General features: G+C 46.3%; 2 protein-coding genes across 5 annotated transcripts; both read left to right on the forward strand.

The window, feature by feature from the left end:
- Positions 1 to 174: 174 nt before the first annotated feature.
- Positions 175 to 14,169, forward strand: LOC110520775 (lethal(3)malignant brain tumor-like protein 4). Of its 4 annotated transcripts, none has more exons than XM_036938706.2 (21): positions 175 to 368; positions 4,454 to 4,589; positions 4,670 to 4,847; positions 5,039 to 5,324; positions 5,454 to 5,580; positions 5,682 to 5,733; positions 5,934 to 6,028; positions 6,118 to 6,222; positions 6,358 to 6,493; positions 6,784 to 6,875; positions 6,999 to 7,227; positions 7,313 to 7,398; positions 7,632 to 7,742; positions 7,815 to 7,932; positions 8,221 to 8,320; positions 8,455 to 8,652; positions 8,774 to 8,878; positions 10,485 to 10,549; positions 10,664 to 10,827; positions 11,011 to 11,073; positions 11,266 to 14,169. In XM_036938706.2, the coding sequence occupies exons 1-21, from the start codon at positions 316 to 318 to the stop codon at positions 11,392 to 11,394; spliced, it is 2,628 nt and encodes an 875-aa protein (XP_036794601.2). In that variant the 5' UTR covers positions 175 to 315; the 3' UTR covers positions 11,395 to 14,169. The 4 variants fall into 4 exon arrangements, with proteins under 4 accessions (XP_036794601.2, XP_036794608.2, XP_090045822.1 ...); XM_036938713.2 differs by having other exon boundaries at positions 5,066 to 5,324; XM_036938716.2 differs by having other exon boundaries at positions 238 to 368; positions 4,459 to 4,589.
- A 696-nt stretch (positions 14,170 to 14,865) lies between these two features.
- Positions 14,866 to 19,748, forward strand: LOC149984862 (uncharacterized). Its single transcript, XM_021588447.3, has 2 exons — positions 14,866 to 15,095; positions 18,844 to 19,748. The coding sequence occupies exon 2, from the start codon at positions 18,857 to 18,859 to the stop codon at positions 19,685 to 19,687; it is 831 nt and encodes a 276-aa protein (XP_021444122.3). The 5' UTR covers positions 14,866 to 15,095; positions 18,844 to 18,856; the 3' UTR covers positions 19,688 to 19,748.
- Positions 19,749 to 20,701: the final 953 nt, after the last annotated feature.

Here is a 20,701-nt window from a genome sequence, read left to right on the forward strand (position 1 = left end):
TCTTTTAACATATGGAGGGAGACAATATTGACTGGTGGTGACGTAAAGAGTTATTGACAGCATACAGCGACATGACCACAATGGAAATCGCGCGCCACGCCAAACAGACTCTGCACGCCCCTGCGCTCCGATTTGATGCTCTCTGAGATTCTGAAAATACACGAAGGAGAAAGACAAGTCCCAAGGCATGAATACAATATTTAATCAACTATATGTCCACTCTAAGCGTCCGTCTTGCTGTACCTATTGACCATCGATAGTTGTGTGCTCAAGTTTACCGAGATCCAAAGTTGTCAGGCAGCGTTCATTGAACGCATGCGCATTGCATCCACTATCCAGCTCAAAATAAGAGTTAAAACAGAAACGAGGTGAGTTCCATAATTTTCAAACAATATAATCGCCGTTATACATTAAATGTTGCAAATAACAATAGTAATCGATAAAGCATCGTTCGTTTTATAATTTGCACCGGTTCTTATTATTTGTACTGTGATTTAAAACCGTAAAGATAAATCGGAGAGTCAAGTTTCTATTGAAGAAATTAAAAGCAAGCAATTCTATATTTTAGCCTTGAACAAATAAGGCAGTGTAGGGGCGGTTATTTACTTATTCATACCAACTAATGTGGAAGTCCGTTCCTAAGCATTTTCTAACGTTCAAAACCTGGAAACTTATTTATGACTGGTTGTCCTTACTTCGCTACACCAAGCCAAAATGCTAGTCCCAGTTCCTAGCCGTCTAGCTCCCAGTTTGAATTGAACCGTAGTGACGCTTTGCTAGCCAGAAGCAGTTAGCAAGCTAGCTGGCTGACATTCCGAGACAAGGGGAAAGTAAAGAAAATGGCCATGATGAGGGAAAACACTAACCTATGAAATTGCAGGGTATATATTTGGTTTTATTTGACAGACACGGCCCTGCATTCTGTGTTTCAATAAATAACTTGAGTCATTTACATAGTTTTAACGTGTTGGTGGCCTCTTCCTTTGCTCCGCCATTTTGTATAAGACGAATGCTAATCATGGGCGCACGTACACTTTATTTATGGTCGAATAAATTCGAGGTTTCAACTTGGGAACGTAAACTGACAGCTGTTGAACAGCACACTTGATTGTTTACTTCCCATCCGTATATTTCAGTCAAAAAATATTATTTCTGACCAAAATATAGTGTTGATGCAGCGTCGAGGCGAAAACGTTTTATCGTGATCTTGGTTTGATTAAAAAACACGTACATTTGACCTTTCTATGCAGAACACATTGTTTTCTTTAAAATCATTGATTATTCTACCACCTCTGTTGTCCGCGTCAACGCAAACAGCCGATTTAATAAGATACTGTTAAAACAAGGAAAAGCTGAACTTGTTCTTTTAACTTGTATTTGACACGTCTCTCACGGTGTTTGTCAATACTTGTGTTCTAGGCCAATCCATGCAGGAGTGCTTGTGCGTTTATTTTGTGCTATTTAGCTTTAAAAAGTAAAATATTTACTTGTTTTGCCTCGTATAAGTGCATGCATTTATTCCACAACAGTCGCCCTCTAGCGGCGATGGGATGCGGTTCTTTAGTACCCGATTTGCACGCGCAGGTTGACTTCTTGCAGGTACCCACCTACCTGTACTTTTTGTGCCAGGGATATTTTTAGAGTTCCCCTTTTTGGATAATGTCATTTGATTGATTTTTTTTTTTATTAGCTAATTTAAAAAAAAGAGACATACACACACACTACATTCATTTAAAACAACTTAACAGGGATTGCTAAATAAAGTCAGTGACCTATTCCCATTGTGGTCCCTAAAGTACACGGTGGAAAAATATTACAAAGATACACACATAAATATCTTATATATATAATGAAAACAACACATAGATAGACATTTGAGAAAGATCTGTTAAATGGATACAATTTCAGTTTTACTTTGAGAACATACAGACAGACCTATTCTAGCCCATATCCTTGCATGAACAAACTCCCACACATCTTGTCTTAACATGAGAGACAGACAGATGTCATTTGGCAGTGTTTCCCCATCCACTGCTGAAGTGGGCGTGCTGTCTTAATGAAAATCAAATGTTATTTGTCTCGTGCATCCTAAACAACAGGTGTAGACTTAACAGTGAAATGCTTACTGATGGGCCCTTTCCAACAATACAGAGAGAAAAATAGAAAAGTAATATGAAAAAATTAGAACACAAGGAATAAATCCACAATGAGTAAGGATAACTTTTTTATTTCACCTTTATTTAACCAGGTAAGCTAGTTGAGAACAAGTTCCCATTTGCATCTGCGACCTGGCCAAGATAAAGCATAGCAGTTCGACACATACAACAACACAGAGTTACACATGGAATGAACAAAACATACAGTCAATAATACAGTAGAAAAAAAGAAAACAAAGTTTATATACAGTGAGTACAATGAGGGAGTTAAGGCAATAAATAGGCCATGGTGGTGAAGTAATTACAATATGGCAATTAAACACTGGAATGGTAGATGTGCAAAAGATGGATGTGCAAGTAGAGATACTGTGGTGCAAAAGGAGCAAAATAAATAAATACAGTATGGGGATGAGGTAGATAGATGGGCTGTATACAGATGGGCTATGAACAGGTGCAGTGATCTGTGAGCTGCTCTGACAGATGGTTCTTAAAGGTAGTGAGGGAGATGGGAATCTCCAGCTTCAGTGATGTTTGCAGTTCGTTCCAGTCAGTGGCAGCAGAGAACTGGAAGGAAAGGCGACCAAAGGAGGAATTGGCTTTGGTGGTGACCAGTGAGATATACCTGCTGGAGCGTGTGCTACGAGTGGGTGCTGCTATGGTGACCAGCGAGCTGAGATAGGGTGGGGCTTTACCTAGCAGAGACTTGTAGATAACCTGTAGCCAGTGGGTTTGGCGACGGGTATGAAGCGAGGGCCAGCCAACGAGAGCGTACAGGTCGCAGTGGTGGGTAGTATATGGGGCTTTGGTGACAAAACGGATGGCACTGTGATAGACTACATCCAGTTTGCTGAGTAGAGTGTTGGAGGCTATTTTATAGATGACATCGCCGAAGTCAAGGATCGGTAGGATGGTCAGTTTTACGAGGGTATGTTTGGCAGCATGAGTGAAGGATGCTTTGTTGCGAAATAGGAAGCCGATTCTGGATTTAATTTTTGATTGGAGATGCTTAATGTGAGTCTCGAAGGAGAGTTTACAGTCTAGCCAGACACCTAGGTATTTGTAGTTATCCACGTATTCTAAGCAAGAGCCATCCAGAGTAGTGATGCTGGATGGGCGGGCAATGATCGGTTGAATAGTGTGCATTTAGTTTTATTTGCGTTTAAGAACAGTTGGAGGCCACGGAAGGAGAGTTGTATGGCATTGAAGCTCGTCTGAAGGTTAGTTAACACAGTGTCCAAAGAAGGGCCAGAAGTATACAGAATGCTGTCGTCTGCATAGAGGTGGATTAGAGAATCACCAGCAGCAAGAGCGACATCATTGATGTATACAGAGAAGAGAGTCGGCCCGAGAATTGAACCCTGTGGCACCCCCATAGAGACTGCCAGAGGTCCGGACAACTTAGCTATATACACGGGGTACCAGTACTGAGTCGATGTGCAAGGGTACGAGGTAATTTGGATGTGACACCTGTATGGTTATTGATTGATTGAGTGTGTTCAAGTAGTACGGCTAACAAAACTTTGTGTTAACGAGTAAAGTCAGACGAGGTGCATCTGCGACAACCAAATGTCGGACACTGTAATGGTTAGCTGTGTATCGCAATGTTTTTTACACGGCAAAAATTCAAACCCGAGGCAGACAAAACTCTTTGGTCCTTTAAAATCCTGCTGTATGTAAAATATTGTGTCTATAGCTTGGAAACAAATCAATGTGATTCTGGATGACAACATAATATCGTTTATTTCCACCTATAGGGCTTCTTTCCTAAAGAAATTTGTTTCATTGCCATGATCTATCTATCTATCTATCTATCTTCCCGGCCCAAGTAATGGTTTTCCAACAGAAAGCAGGGTAGCCTAGTGGTCAGAGTGTTGGACTAGTAACCGAAAGGTTGCAAATACAAATCAAACTGAAAACATAACATGTGTACAATTAATTGGTTAGAGAGAGGTCTCAAATATCACTTTCATTTGTATCCCCTATAGCTTTAGAATCACAGCAAAGTTGGTTATATACCCCTGTATATAGCCTCGCTGTTGTTATTTTACTGCAGGGTAGCCTAGTGGGGTAGCCTAGTGGTTAGAAATAAGAATTTGTTCTTAACTGACTTGCCTAGTAAAATAAAAATAAATAATTATGCTCTTATATTTTTTTAATTTATTATTTTTAGGTATATTATTTGTTTTTTAAACTGTTAAGGGCTTGTAAGTAAGCATTTCACTGTAAGGTCTACCTGTTGTATTCGGCGCATGTGACCAATACCATTTGATTTTGACTGATGGATTGATTGATGTCAGTGCAGGAGGAGGAGAGCAGGGAGAGATGACTGACACCCCACCCAGCGAAGGCCCTTCCCAGGGGGCAGAGTTTGACATGATGGGTGCTCTGGACTGGCAGGACGGCATCGCCACACTGCCCGGCAGCGACATCAAGGTTTGTGTTTGTGTGTCTGTGTGTGTGGATACTACAGACAGGTACTACAGACAGGTGTGTGACTGACTGGTATCTCTCAGTTCCGTATGACAGAGTTTGGAACTTTGGAGATCGTGACAGAGCCAGAGGTCAAAGGGGCAGGGCCAACCCCCCAGAACCCTGCCCAGTCGAAAAGCCCGACCCCTCCACCAGAGGCCCAATCAGAGAGCAGTGCATCCTCTTCTGCAGCCAAGGAAGTCCAGCCACTTGCACCTAAGGGTAAAGTAAACATATGGTTATGAAGGAGTTATAACATAGTTTTGACTGTTTATAATACAGGTGTGTAGTATTTAGACTCATAGCTCTGATATATGTCAGCACTGTGTATATTAGCATACTACATACTGGGTGCTCTGCAGATGGGGGCATAGAATTACAAAGCTTCAATATTATTCTGCTCTTTCCCCCAGCTCAAGGCCCTGTGCTTCTGTCTCTAGAGGAGGGTCCCACTGTGGAGGAGCCGAGGGCGGAGGCGGGCCCCAGGGTGGAGGCGGGCCCCAGGGTGGAGGCGGGCCCCAGGGTGGAGGCGGGCCCCAGGGCGGAGGCGGGCCCCAGGGCGGAGGCGGGCCCCAGGGCGGAGGCGGGCCCCAGGGCTGCGATGGCTAGCTGTAGGTCGTGTGGGGGCTCCGGTCCACTGGAGAGTTTCCTCCAGGGCAAATACTGCAGCTCCATTTGTGTCCAGCCTTCCAGTGGCAGGTAAACATGTTAGCTGTTCTTACTGTACTGTATTTTAGAAAGCATATTGATAGTAGTAACAGTTAAGACCCAAAACAGTCATCACATGAGCATAGTTCCTAGAATGACCTCTGTTCCGTGTGTGTTTAGGTCATCACCCGGAGAGCGGAGGGAGAGAGAGGGGGGGGAGGGGGGACTGGGGAAACGAGTGAGGAAGAAGAGGAAGATCTACATGGACTCTGGTGATGAAGACGAAGACAACCAGGAGGAGGAAGAGGTGATGATAGAAGATGTGGCCAACGCTGGTCCTGAAAAGCATTGAAATGTTGTGTGTGTGTGGCAGCTCACCTGCCGATGAGTGACTGTCTCTCTCTACAGGACAAGTCCAAGGCTGTCAAAGGGAGGAGAGCTGCTAAGCTGGCCAAGCTAGGTATGTCCTATTATTACACTGAGGGGAGGGAGAGGATGGATAGATGAGAGGATGGATAGATGGAGGGATGGATTTGTTGGGAATGACAGGGGCTGGAAAGTTTGTCCAATCAGGTAGTCCAGGGGTCATGAGTCCTGCAATTCTGCTGGTTTTCATGTCACTGATTGGCTGATGTGACTGTTTTTTTGTCCCACCCCCAGTGACAGCCCCACCCAATAAGAAGCGACCCTGGAGCTGGCCCTCCTACATGGAGGAGGAGAAGGCTATAGCTGCCCCCCTTAAACTGTTCAAGGAGGTGAGGCACGCACACTTTATCATACTCTCTCTGACACACACACAGCTGTACAGACATGTGAAAGAGTGTTATGTGTGTGTGCCTCGCAGCACCAGTCGTTCCCTCAGAGCAGGAATGCCTTCAAAGTGGGGATGAAGTTAGAAGGACTGGACCCCTGTCACCCCTCTCTGTTCTGTGTGCTCAGTGTTGCTGAGGTACGTGTCTAACAGGTCAGACCAATAAGATATAGGAGGAATATCTGCTTTCGAACAACTAACCCTTCGCTTTCTCTCATTTCTTTGCGTTCCTTCCTCTCTGTCTCTTTCTCTCTCTGTCTGTCTCTGTCTCAGATCCAGGGTTATAGGGTAAGGCTTCATTTCGACGGGTATCCAGAGTGCTATGACTTCTGGGTAAATGCTGACACCTGGGATGTAAAGCCGGCAGGCTGGTGTGAGAAGATGGGACACAAGCTGCTACTGCCGAAAGGTCCACACACACACACACACCCCAGACACAGATACAAACACATCCGACACGCATACACACACACCCGACACCCATGCACACCCGACACACACCTAACACACATACACACACCCCAGACACAGATACAAACACATCCGACACGCATACACACACACCCGACACCCATGCACACCCGACACACACCAGACACACATACACACACACCCGACACACATGCATATTCTACCGACTGTACAATGTTGTGTGTGTGTAGATAGACAAGACTATAACCTTCAACCTTTTGTGTCTAGGTTGTAAGGATGGGGAGTTCAACTGGAACATGTATGTGAAGAACTGCAGAGGTCAGCTGGCCCCCAAACACCTCTTCAAGAGCCTCAACACGGTGAGCCTACCTGACAGCCTGTGTGGATCCATTAATAGTGTGTTTGTGTTGTGAATTAGTTGGTGACCTTCGGTCCATTCAAGTAAGTTTGTATATGAACTATGTGGGTGCATGTGTGTGTAGTCGGTGACTCCGTCAGGGTTCCGTGCGGGTATGAAGCTAGAGGCGGTGGATAAGAAGAACCCATATCTGATCTGCGTAGCGTCCATCGCGGCTGCTGTTGACAACAGACTCCTCATACACTTTGACAACTGGGACGACACCTATGACTACTGGTGTGATGCCAGCAGTCCCTACATCCACCCTGTAGGCTACTGTGAGGAGGCTGAGCTGACCCTCACCACCCCTGCTGGTGAGACACAAACATATTTCAACGCTTTATTTGGATACACCATGAAACATTGTATAAGGGTGTGTGTTGTGGTTTCTCCTCTCAGAGTATAAGCACCCGAGGAGTTTTTCCTGGGATAAATACATGGAGGAGACTGGCACACAGGCAGCCCCTGCACGTGCCTTCAAACTGGTAAGACACTCACATTCTCACACACACATAGAGTTGACACTCAAAACATATGACACATGCAAATTACATTGTTGGTGTTGATTGGGAGGCCTGGGGGAATTTCACATGGAGTTCCCCAGGGCTCTGTTCTGGGTCCACTGACAGTCTTTATTTATGTCAGCTACACCCGTTACAAAACATGCATATTAATCCATCTGTATCACCTGATGTTAACTCTTGAATGTGTCCTGTAGCGTCCGTGCCATGGGTTCCAGGCTGGAATGAAGCTGGAAGCTGTCGATAAGAGGAATCCCATGCTCATCCGCGTAGCAACCATCGCAGAGGTGGAGGACCACCGACTGAGGGTATGCTGTGTGTGAGAGTGCAGAATGATTATTGTGGAGTAGTGTGTGTGTGTAACTCTCTGTCTTTCTCAGATCCATTTTGATGGCTGGAGTGAGGAGTACGACTACTGGGTGGATGCTGACTGCCCAGACCTGCACCCTGTGGGCTGGTGTCAGAAGACTAGTCATCCCCTACAACACCCCTCCAATGGTGAGACACAAACGCACACACTTCCAAAAAATGTACATGATTATAACTTTGCTAAAATCCATAAACATTTCCCAATCAGTCCCAAAGTGTAAGATTGGCAAAAAGGTGCATGCAGAGAAAAGACATGTAGCTCAAATGATTCTGGTTCTTCACAGCTGCTGGAGCTGTTGGTTTGTGGCGATATGGTGGTGGTGTGTTTCTGTCGCTTTGTTTATGTGTGTGGGGTCAGGTCACTCTCTATGGTGTTTTTGTCTCTGTGTGTAGTATTAACTCTGCGGTGTGTTTCAGGCTCCACTGATATGCTGGTCCTCCCAGGGCAGGGATGTCCTACCCCAGGATGCAATGGGGTAGGTCACATCCGAGGACCCCGCTACGGAACCCACTACACGTCAGTAACAAACACACTAACTGTCAAAAAAGTTTTGTTATCAGAACACGTCATACAATGACTTGTGATCTGTGTGCTGTAATCTGTGAGTAAGGTGATGTGTGTTCCTGTTCTGAACTTGTCTGTGTGTGTAGGGGGGTGAGCTGTCCGTACTCGGAGATGAACCTGAACAGGGAGGGCCAGGTACCAGACCGTCTGAGTGGAGAACGACCTATGACCCTGAGTGGGCCTCATCACCGTGGGCGACGCCCAGACCCTCCTCCACACACCCAGACAAACAGCCCCACCACACCGGAGCAGCCCGAGCCTGCAGACGACTCCCCTCAGACCAGGTATGTGTGGAACATGTAACAGAAGGGGTTCGGAAGAGCTTCCATGACTTTGTTTATCTGACTGCAAATAAAGTCTGGAGTTGTGGACTTGTTTCCATGGTAACAGTTGTTTCTATGGTAGTGTAACTAAGGGGCCGACGGTTGACGAGGGTGAACGATGCAGCAGTCAGAGTGAGCCACCAGGGGGCTCCACTGAGCCCATCAACGACGGAGCCAAGGCCAAGAGGTAGCACACAGACTCCACTCTCTCCTACCAAACTCTAGAATGCATGATGGAGCAGAGTGTTTGTTGTTGGTTTACTAAGAGAGTACAGTGCCTTCACAAAGTATTCACACCCCTTGACTTATTCCACATTTGATTGTGTTACAGCCTGAATTCAAAATGGATTACATAGATTTTTTTCCCACCCATCTGCACATCTAATGACAGTGAAAACATGATGTTAGAAATGTTAGCCATTTTTTTGCCAATTAGCACAGAAATGTCTCATTTACATGAGTATTCACACCCGAGTCAATACTTTGTAGAAGCACCTTTGGCAGCGATTACAGCTGTGAATCTTTCTGGGTAAGTCTCTAAGAGCTTTCCATACCTTCCACACTTGCCCATTATTCTTTGCAAAATTCTTAAAGCTCTGTCGAATTGTTTGTTGATAATTGCTAGACAACCATTTTCAGGTCTTGCCATAGATTTTCAAGTAGATTTAAGTAAAATCTGTAACTCGGCCTCAGGAACATTCACTGTCTTCTTGGTAAGCAACTTCAGTGTAGATTTGGCTTTGTTGTTTTAGGTTATTGTCCTGCTGAAAGGTGAATTCATCTCCCAGTGTCTGAACCAGCGTTTCCTCTTGGATTTTACCTGTGCTTATCTCCATTAGGTTTCATTTTTAACCTGAAAAACTCCCAAGTCCTTAATGATTAAAAGCATACCTTTAACCACTATGCTTGAAATATGGAGAGTGGTACTCCGTAATGTATTGTATTGTATTTGCCCACAAACATAACATGTTGTATTCAGGACATAAAGTTAATTGCTTTGTCACATTTTTTGCAGTACTACTTTAGTGCCTTGTTGCAAACAGAATGCATGTTTTGGAATATTTATATTCTGTAAAGGCTTCCTTCCTTTGCTCTCAGTATGGTTAGTATTGTGGAGTAACTACAATGTTGTTGATCTATCCTTCTACCACAGCCATTAAACTTTGTAACTGTTTTAAAGTCACCATTGGCCTCATGGTGAAATCCCTGAGCGGTTTCCTTCCTCTCCGGCAACTGAGTTAGAAAGAACGGCTGTATCTTTGTAGTGACTGGGTGTATTGATGCACCATCCAAAGTGTAATTAATAACTTCACCCTGCTCAAAGGGATATTCAATGTCTTGTTTTTTTTATGTATTTTTTTACTCATCTACCCATAGGTGATCTTCTTTGCGAGGCATTGGAAAACCTCCCTGGATTTGTGGTTGAATCTGTGTTTGAAATTCACTGCTCGATTGAGGGACCTTACAATTATCTGTATTTGTGGGGTACAGAGATGTTAAACACTATTATTGCACTCAGTGAGTCCATACAACTTATTATGTGATTTGTTAAGCACATTTTTACTCCTGAACTTATTGACTCAAGACATTTCAGCTTTTCATTTTTAATTAGTAATAATAAAAAATGTTTTTAAACAATTCCACTTTGACATTATGGGGTATTGTGTGTCGGCCAGTGACAAAACACAGCTCTAATTAATTCATTTTAAATTCAGCCTGTAACACAACAAAATGTGGAAAGATTTGTGGGGTGTGAATACTTTCTGAAGGCGCTGTATGTTGTCTTTCAACAGGTCTGCTCCAGTCCCAAAGTATCTGAAGCTGCACGTCGTCAAGCAGGAGAGTGGAGATGGGAAAGGTAGAGGTTCTGCTCTCAGAAATAGAGAATGAGTGTAACGCTGTGTGGATTATATATTGTCTGTGCATGTCTATTGAAGATATTTACAGCTAATTTCTCCTCCCTCTCCCCCAGACTCCCTGTCTCTCCAGCAGGCGCTCCATGAGTCAGTGTTCTCCCCGGGTGGCTCCTCTTCTCCCCCTCACAGGGTGGCTCTGTGCTGGGACAAACACTGCCAGCTGCTCCCTGAGGTCCTGGGCCTCACAGCTAAGAGAGTTGCAACCTGGACCGCCGACGAGGTCAGACACGCACACATAAACACATAGGCAATACAAACATGTACAGGCGCTCTACGTATACTGTACAAACTCACATATTGTGCAAAACACATACATTACACATACACCCAATACAATAGCTTTGTGTATCCTAATGCATTTTAATCGTGTGTGTGTGTTAATGTTTGTTTCCCTGTGGGTCAGGTGGCCAGTTTTGTCAAAGGGCTCCCAGGCTGCAAAGAGCATGCTGCCACTTTCAGGACAGAGGTAAGAGCTACCATTTAAAAACCCAACTTTGTGAATTGCAATAGTCACACACACTCCTCTCATCTGCTGCTCCTGGTTGGTGTATCCTATGACAATTCAACCAAGTCAAATTCAATTCTGCCATTGACATTCAAACACTCACACACACGTTCTGTGTTGAAGCTTATTTTGTGTCTCTGTGTATCGCTCCAGCAAATGGATGGAGAGGCCTTCCTGCTTCTCACCCAAGCAGACATAGTCAAGATCCTGTCAATCAAACTAGGCCCTGCCCTCAAGATATACAACGCCATACTCATGCTGAAGAACGCTGATGAGGAGTGAGACGCCCCCTCACGCTTCATTTCCTCCCACACCCAACCGCTGTATCTGAATAGTCTAGAGAAGCCTCCTCACCTTATTCTCTTTGGTCTTCATCTGCACTGATCTGAGGCCGTAGGATAGGTCAGAGCAACGTAATGCATGGCCACCAGGAATCTGCTTTCAGCTATCCTGTTCTTTCACATCAGTGTAGAGAGGATGTACCTGTTGTCAGTGTAGAGGAGTAGAGAGGATGTACCTGGTGTCAGTGTAGAGAGGATGTACCTGGTGTCAGTGTAGAGAGGATGTACCTGGTGTCAGTGTAGAGGAGTAGAGAGGATGTACCTGGTGTCAGTGTAGAGAGGATGTACCTGGCGTCAGTGTAGAGAGGATGTACCTGGTGTCAGTGTAGAGAGGATGTACCTGGTGTCAGTGTAGAGGAGTAGAGAGGATGTACCTGGTGTCAGTGTAGAGGAGTAGAGAGGATGTACCTGGTGTCAGTATAGAGGAGTAGAGAGGATACAGAGAGGATGTACCTGGTGTCAGTGTAGAGGAGTAGAGAGGATGTACCTGGTGTCAGTATAGAGGAGTAGAGAGGATACAGAGAGGATGTACCTGGTGTCAGTGTAGAGGAGTAGAGAGGATGTACCTGGTGTCAGTGTAGAGGAGTAGAGAGGATGTACCTGGTGTCAGTGTAGAGGAGTAGAGAGGATGTACCTGGTGTCAGTATAGAGGAGTAGAGAGGATACAGAGAGGATGTACCTGGTGTCAGTGTAGAGGAGTAGAGAGGATGTACCTGGTGTCAGTGTAGAGGAGTAGAGAGGATGTACTTGGTGTCAGTGTAAAGGAGTAGAGAGGATTCAGAGAGGATGTACATGTGGTATCTGTTGGAAGATGTTAATTGCATACTCCTCGCGTCCTCTCCTCGTCTCCTTCTTAAAACCCATTGGATGAGAGAGCCAGAGGAGAGAGGACGCGAGGATTATGCAATTGAGATCTTACCTGTCAGACAGACATCACAGACAACCCAAGAAAGTGTTTTATACTATAACATAGCAACAATTATAATTTAAAGGGGCAATCTGGAGTTGAAACAATAACAAAGCAGTAACCCCATCACTGTTTTGGCCAAAAGCTGAGGGATGGATGGGGCTGGAGAAATGTTACCGCTCTCAAATTACTAGGCAGAACTATGTATACAAGGACTGACCATCATCAAAATTATAGTTTGAACCATGTTTTGAGGCTATAGAGTGTTTGTTTACATTTACTTTGTTTACCAACATTGAAGATGAACAAGCTTATGTTTGGTGTTTTGGGGTTCTGATGGGGTACGACAGTTGAACTAAGCTCATGAGGCATTTATAAGATATTCTTCCAGAATCAAAAATGTATGTAGCAACTGCAGATTGCCCCATGAACCTAAATGTTTTTCTGAGTGAGTAAGAAATGAGCAGTGGGCACCTTTAAAGTTCATTCATCTTTAAAGTATTGATATTGAATTCAATTTCAAGGTAGACTCAGTGAAATGGCGTCGCCACGAGCAGCACCACAGATATTGAGATGAGTGAGATGCAGGACCTCACACACAGTGTCTGCGGAGCAGGAGGCTGTGGCCCTTTAATTGGGGAAAACGGGCTCATAGTAACGGCTGGAACGGAATCAATGGAATGGTATTGGTTTCCATGTGTTTGATAGCATTGCATTCACTCCATTCCAGACATTACTATGAGCCGTCCTCCCCTCAGTTGCGGATGGGTTCGCTTCACACTGTTCCCTGGCCTGGCTACCGGGAATCAAACGCTCGTAGTTGTTGTGGGAATTGATCCACAATGCTGTTTACTTTCAGCATCTACGTCATATCGCTGCGTCCACCTTTTAATATTATAATTTTTGAAGTAATAATGGTTGAGGAAATGGTGCTCAGCCCTGAGCACATGGAACCAGATTAGTCCATACATGTTTTTACTTGAATACTTGTTGATTTCTTATTTATTGTTGTGAAAGAAACTCACCATGTAGTTTACCTCTCTGTCAGATGGATACATTCCTCTACATGTCCAGGGCAGGAAGAGGTTGGCACGTCTCAAGGCTTGGGTGGAGGGAGGGAGAGGATTGGTTTGTGTGTGTGTGTGTGTGTGTGTGTGTGTGTGTGTGTGTGTGCGTGCGCGCGCGCGCCTGTCAGATGTTTATTTAAAAGGGTGAATGTTATAGCATTGGAACTTTAAGGAAAGCTGGACTTCAGGACTAATTCAACTGAAGAGAGATGTTTTTATATGTACCTGCTTTAGAGCCAATGGTAAAACACTAATGAAATTGGAACGTAAAGAAAGAAAGACAAAATTCATCAATTTGTTCTGAATGAATATTGTTTCCTGTTTCATTCATCTTTGTGTACACAGTGTAAATAGTGTATTATAGCTCTGGGGTTGTGACACCCTGCATCCCTATAGGAAGTGGTTATTTGGAAGCTTATGCAAATCAATACCAATCTTTTCCAAGAAATTAAAAATGTACTTTTTTTTCATTGAACTGAGGAATTCATCTTTTAAAGCTTTAGTGAAATTTTGTAAACTTTTTTTTGTCAATCTCCGTGCGATACCTTGGAAGTGTGTTGCAATGAGCTTAAATGTGTTTATCAACAATATAGTTTATATTCAAAACCGGGATTTCTGTATTTTAATTTAAGGGGCATTGATAAGTGCTGTTGACTTGTGAGATGGTGTGAGTGGTGTAGGTGCATGTTGGCTTGTGTTTGCTGGAGTGTGTGAGGGAATGGAATAAATGAAATGTAGTCTCTGGGGTTGTATATTCTTCTAATGTGCATACTGCCTGAGGGCTTGGTTATCCACTCTTCTGATCTGTGGTCATCATTACCTTGTGTCAGTGATGTCTGTATCATGTCTCAGATTCACAGGAACTGACACCACACCTGTCCTGTCTACGGATACTCCTGGTTATGTCATAAGCCTTTCTCCATCCCGACCCACACCAATCTATTTATCAATCTCTCTTCTCCTCCCTTCATCCCCCCCCAGTATGCTGCTGTTCTAACTAATAATAACTACTAGGATCCCTGGGGACTGGCCCAAACCAGCCAACGATTCCCACGACCCCTCACAACCAGACACAGCTTATTTTGCTAACAGACACACACAGTCTTGTTTAACTATCCTTGTGGGGACCAAACAATTGATTCATATTCAAAAATCTAATTAACCTAACCTTAACCCCCTAGACCTAATCCCTAATTCTAACTGTAAACCCTAAACCTAAAGTAGAATCTTCCTTGTGGGGTCCAGCAAAATGACCCTAGTTGGGATATTAAAACAAAAAAAACACAGAGCGTAATGCTCTGGCTTACTGCTTCTGAAACATCAAACTATTCCAAAAAGAAAAGTGTGCGCATAGTATAGAGTCAAGTCAAAAGGCAACAAACATTTTGGCATATTTACTCATCGGGAATTTATGAGGATCCAAGATCTCGCATGCGCCGTAGTAGCCTACTCGCCGCTTTAAACCAAGGCTGGACAGATGTTAAGCAGCCTGGTTGAGGGGTGAAACTTCGGGAAAAGATTTTAAAGAGGGAGCTGAAGAGTCAACGCTGACCATATTAATGTAGGGACAAAATAAATAACGGGCATCATGTTGAGAAAATAGTTCCAGATATGTCAACAGCAGGAGCGACGCGGAAATGTCCACAACCGAGCAACAGCCAAATCGAGGCAAGTAACCATTATCGGAACGTTCTCAAAAATCAGAGCGCAGCACATGAAAAGCAAGTGTTACTTGTTAATTTTAGTTTGTATTTGGTCAATAGTGTTGACTTACTTTTTAAAACATTATTCAGACATCCCCAATGTCAAAAAGGCTTTAGCGTCAGATAACCATAAATTAAAAGATTACCGTTACATTGCATACGGAATCGGACAACGCAACTCCGCTCTCTCTCGAGAAAAGTTGTCGAGGGTCTGCTACAATGTTGCACAAGTTCAACCCTTCGATTAACGTTTTTGACTGATGTTATTGCCATCATTTATACAATGTTATGTAAAATCTACAATTTCTGAACTTTTTGTAATCTTTACTAAATGTCTCGTTTTTTTGCATTCATGTTCTTTGTTTAAGTGACGGAATGATTGAATGTTATGTTCAAGGAAAGCCCCAAATCAGACGAAATTACTTTATGTGAAATCTAATAGAAGCTACATCTGGGACTTGGTCAATTGAGAGTTACCACTGGGACCATATATTATCAATTTAGGTCAGAATTGGACGCCATTGATATGTCTGTCTTGACAGTGCTTTATTTTATTGTTTACATAGGCTATTGTGGAATATTTAGTTCGAGTTTAAATGTGACGGCTACAGTGAACGGGCTTGTGTACAGGGTAATCTAGCGTGGAGTTTAGAAGGGGGCGCGAGAGACTCACATACTGCATCTCATTAACTCCTGGGGTTCTTATCACCTCTGTCACTTCCTGTTGTTTACAAAGTCAACTCTCAACAACTCTCACCCCACCCTTTTCCCCCTGTCTTTTTTCTCTTCCTCTGATTTAACCCCTTTCTCTTCCCCATTACCACCCTCTCTGTCCTGTCCTCATCCTCTCTCTGTCCTGTCCTCATCCTCTCTCCCTTCCCCCCTCTCCTGTCCTCGTCCTCCCTTTTTTCTCCTGTCCTCGTCCTCTCTCTCCCCTGTCCTCGTCCTCCCTCTTTCTCCTGTCCTCGTCCTCTCTCCTGTCCTTGTCCTCTCTCCTGTCCTTGCCCTCCCTCTCTCTCCTGTCCTCGTCTTCTCTCTCTTGTCCTCGTCCCCTCTTTCCTGTCCTCTTTCTCTCTCTCCTGTCAACGTCCTCTCTCTCCTGTCCTCGCCTCCCTCTTTCTCCTGTCCTCGTCCTCTCTCCTGTCCTCTACCTCTCTCTCTGTCCTGTCCTCATCCTTTCTCTGTCCTGTCCTCATCCTCTCTCCCTTCCTCCCTCTCCTGTCCTCGTCCTCCCTTTTTTCTCCTGTCATCGTCCTCTCTCTCCTGTCCTCGTCCTCTCTCTCCCCTGTCCTCGTCCTCCCTCTTTCTCCTGTCCTCTGTCCTGTCCTCTACCTCTCTCTCTGTCCTGTCCTCATCCTTTCTCTGTCCTGTCCTCATCCTCTCTCCCTTCCTCCCTCTCCTGTCCTCGTCCTCCCTTTTTTCTCCTGTCTTCATCCTCTCTCTCCTGTCCTCGTCCTCTCTCTCCCCTGTCCTCGTCCTCTCTCTCCCCTGTCCTCGTCCTCCCTCTTTGTCCTGTCCTCTACCTCTCTCTCTGTCCTGTCCTCATCCTTTCTCTGTCCTGTCCTCATCCTCTCTCCCTTCCTCCCTCTCCTGTCCTCGTCCTCCCTTTTTTCTCCTGTCATCGTCCTCTCTCTCCTGTCCTCGTCCTCTCTCTCCCCTGTCCTCGTCCTCTCTCTCCCCTGTCCTCGTCCTCTCTCTCCCCTGTCCTCGTCCTCCCTCTTTCTCCTGTCCTCTGTCCTGTCCTCTACCTCTCTCTCTGTCCTGTCCTCATCCTTTCTCTGTCCTGTCCTCATCCTCTCTCCCTTCCTCTCCTGTCCTCCCTTTTTTCTCCTGTCATCGTCCTCTCTCTCCTGTCCTCGTCCTCTCTCTCCCCTGTCCTCGCCTCCCTCTCTCTCCTGTTCTCGTCTTCTCTCTCTCTTGTCCTCGTCCCCTCTCTCCTGTCCTCTTTCTCTCTCTCCTGTCAACGTCCTCTCTCTCCCCTGTCCTCGTCCTCTCTCTCCCCTGTCCTCGCCTCCCTCTTTCTCCTGTCCTCGTCCTCTGTCCTGTCCTCTACCTCTCTCTCTCTAGCCTTTCTCTGTCCTGTCCTCATCCTCTCTCCCTTCCTCTCTCTCCTGTCCTCGTCCTCTCTCTCCTGTCCTCGTCCTCTCTCTCCCCTGTCCTCGCCTCCCTCTCTCCTGTCCTCGTCCTCTCTCCTGTCCTTGCCCTCCCTCTCTCTCCTGTTCTCGTCTTCTCTCTCCCCTGTCCTCGTCCTCACTCCCTCTCTCGTCCTCGTCATCTTTCTCTCTCTCCTGTCCTCGTCCTCACTCCCTCTCTCTCCTGTCCTCGTCATCTTTCTCTCTCTCCTGTCCTCTTTCTCTCTCTCCTGTCCTCTTTCTCTCTCTCCTGTCCTCTTTCTCTCTCTCCTGTCCTCTTTCTCTCTCTCCTGTCCTCATCCTCTCTCTCCCCTGTCCTCGCCTCCCTCTCTCTCCTGTTCTCGTCTTCTCTCTCTCTTGTCCTCGTCCCCTCTCTCCTGTCCTTGCCCTCCCTCTCTCTCCTGTTCTCGTCTTCTCTCTCCCCTGTCCTCGTCCTCACTCCCTCTCTCGTCCTCGTCATCTTTCTCTCTCTCCTGTCCTCGTCCTCACTCCCTCTCTCTCCTGTCCTCGTCCTCTCTCCTGTCCTTGCCCTCCCTCTCTCTCCTGTTCTCATCTTCTCTCTCCCCTGTCCTCGTCCTCACTCCCTCTCTCGTCCTCGTCATCTTTCTCTCTCTCCTGTCCTCGTCCTCACTCCCTCTCTCTCCTGTCCTCGTCATCTTTCTCTCTCTCCTGTCCTCTTTCTCTCTCTCCTGTCCTCTTTCTCTCTCTCCTGTCCTCTTTCTCTCTCTCCTGTCCTCATCCTCTCTCTCCCCTGTCCTCGCCTCCCTCTCTCTCCTGTTCTCGTCTTCTCTCTCTCTTGTCCTCGTCCCCTCTCTCCTGTCCTCTTTCTCTCTCTCCTGTCCTCGTCCTCTCTCTACCCTGTCCTCGCCTCCCTCTCTCCTGTCCTCGTCCTCTCTCCTGTCCTTGCCCTCCATCTCTCTCCTGTTCTCGTCTTCTCTCTCCCCTGTCCTCGTCCTCACTCCCTCTCTCGTCCTCGTCATCTTTCTCTCTCTCCTGTACTCATCCTCTCTCTCCTGTCCTCATCCTCTGTCCTGTCCTCATCCTCTCTCCTGTCCTCACCCTCCCTCTTTCTCCTATCCTGTCCTCGTCCTCCCTCCCACTCCTGTCCTCGTCCTCACTCTCTCTCCTGTCCTCATCCTCTCTCCTGTCCTCATCCTCTCTCCTGTCCTCGTCCTCACTCCCTCTCTCTCCTGTCCTCGTCCTCACTCCCTCTCTCTCCTGTCCTCGTCTTCGCTCTCTCCTGTCCTCGTCTTCTCTCTCTCCTGTCCTCGTCCTCTCTCGCTCCTGTCCTCGTCCTCTCTCCTGTCCTCCGTCCCTGTCTCTCATGTCCTCTCTCTCCTGTCCTCCCTCCCTCTCTCTCCTGTCCTCGTCTCTTCTCTCTCCTGTCCTCGTCTTCTCACTCTCCTGTACTCATCCTCTCTCTCTCCTGTCTTCATTCTCCCTCTTTCTCCTGTCCTCGTCTTCTCTCCATGTCTATCCTGTCTTTGTCCTTGCTTTCTCTCCTGTCCTCATCCTCTCTCTCTCTCTTTCTCCTGTCCTCGTCTTCTCTCTGTCTCCTGTACTTGTCCTCTGTCTATCCAGTCTGTGGTAGAGGATGACAGCAGCGGGGTCCAGTGGAGCGGTCAACGCCGTCTGCACCCAAGACTCCTCCCACTCACCTAAGACAACCTGCCCACAAACCACATGGCCCTGCCCACTCTGCTTCCCACGGCAACAGAAGGATGAGCTCGAAGTCAGACTCCGCCTCCGCTCCCCTCCTGGGGCGTGGCTACTAGCGGGCGTTGTCGTGGTGATGGTGGGAATGTTTGTGGCCGTGGCCGGGTATGCTAGCTCCACCCCTAACCCTGTGGGTGGGCGAGGCAGCTCCCACAGCGAGCGAATGAAACTGCTCGGCCCTGTCGTGATGGGCATCGGCCTGTTCATCTTCATCTGTGCTGGAACCTTGCTGTATGAGAACCGGGACCGTGAGAACCGAGAGCGTGAGAACCTTGAGAACCCTGAGGAGCAGGGGAAACGCAAACACAAGAAAACAAGGGAATGGCGCCGGGAGAACCGTGATTATGAGGATGTGGAACAGGGGAACCAGAGAGAGCCCTCAGACAGACACTCCCCTCTCCCTGAGGAGTGCCCGCCCCCCCTGCCTCCCAGAGTGCCTAGACAGGAGGGGTCAGAGTTGAACGTTCTCTCTGTGGGGGCGCTGAGCTCACTGCTACCAGGGGAGGGACAGGGGCGTGAAGAGAGAGTCAGAGAGGTGGGGGGTAAAGGGGGGTCAACCCTGCTGACCAGAGTCCTGCACCACCAGGACCCACCCTCCTACTGTCCCTCCCCAGCCCCCTCCTCTGTGTACTCTGACTCCTGTAACTCCAGTGAGATCAACTATAACGTTCAGACAGGCTCCCCTATCCACTCTATTCTCCAACTCTGAGATACTACTGGACTCACATCTGTACACGCTTTTCTAAATAAATGCACCACATATTTCTCCATCTCTCTCTGTGGTTTCTATAGGCTGTAGATGCAGTGGAGTGTGTTGGGCATCTCTCTCTACCCCTCTAGGATGGGCAGGGCCAGGGGGAGACAGGGCTAGGTGACGTCAGCTAGTTGTTGTGTAGTAAAGTCTCTCTCAGGGGTGTTTGACTGTATTTGGGCTTAGGGGAGGATTCCACTGCAGGCAGTGACTGTAGTGCCATCCTGAATGATGCACGCACACACACTAAATACGGCCAGACATTCCACTATGGAACAGGCTGCTTTGGAGAACTTTGATTCATGATGTCGTTTTAACTGTAACTCAAAGTTTTATCTAATATTAGTGACTCTGTTTGTCATGGCTGTTCTGCTATAGGGTTTCTGTTTACACACACCCAAACTTGGCTCAAGAGATGGACGGAAATCATAGCAATGAAAACAAAGTAAATGCCTTCTCATAGTTGGCTGTTGGCTGTCTACATGCTTACTCTTTACTTGAGTTAGATGTTACTACCCACTGGCCAATAACTGGTCGAATCCACGTTGTTCCACTTCATTTCAACAAAACATTTGCAAAAAGTCATCAACGTAAGGCAATTGCGTAATTTTCCCAACTTTTAACCCAAATCCAATGTCATTGTGAATTTGTTTTGTTGAATTCACGTTAGCTGACAACTCTACCAAATGTGCCCAGTCTGTTTGCAGTGCATATATGAAGTATATCTTTGCAGTGTGTATGCAGCAAAACTTTGGTCTTTAAGGTACACAAAACCATTAGGAAGTTAGACTGGGTTTAATTGAATAGAGCCCACAGACACAGATGCAGTAAAAGGGGGGAGGAGGAGGGAGAGATGAGAGGGAGGGGGGGGTTTAATTGTCCTGAGTGTTCTCCTCCAGCCTCCAATTACACTGTGGAACCGACCAAGGGTTTTTTATTGGTATTTCAGGACTGCAGAGTATTTCCTCTGTT

Source organism: Oncorhynchus mykiss, chromosome 2 (genome assembly GCF_057628025.1).
Source record: "Oncorhynchus mykiss isolate SJ-2025 chromosome 2, ASM5762802v1, whole genome shotgun sequence".
NCBI lineage: Eukaryota > Metazoa > Chordata > Actinopteri > Salmoniformes > Salmonidae > Oncorhynchus > Oncorhynchus mykiss.

What these genes read in the sequence shown, in the direction of transcription:
- LOC110520775 (XM_036938706.2), top strand. Translation starts at nt 316, where the DNA reads ATGCGCATTGCATCCACTATCCAGCTCAAAATAAGAGTTAAAACAGAA. An exon ending in CCCTTAAACTGTTCAAGGAG is followed by an intron (nt 6,029 to 6,117) that starts GTGAGGCACGCA and finishes TGTGCCTCGCAG; the next exon opens with CACCAGTCGTTCCCTCAGAG. An exon ending in GTGTGCTCAGTGTTGCTGAG is followed by an intron (nt 6,223 to 6,357) that starts GTACGTGTCTAA and finishes TCTCTGTCTCAG; the next exon opens with ATCCAGGGTTATAGGGTAAG.
- LOC149984862 (XM_021588447.3), top strand. Translation starts at nt 18,857, where the DNA reads ATGACAGCAGCGGGGTCCAGTGGAGCGGTCAACGCCGTCTGCACCCAA.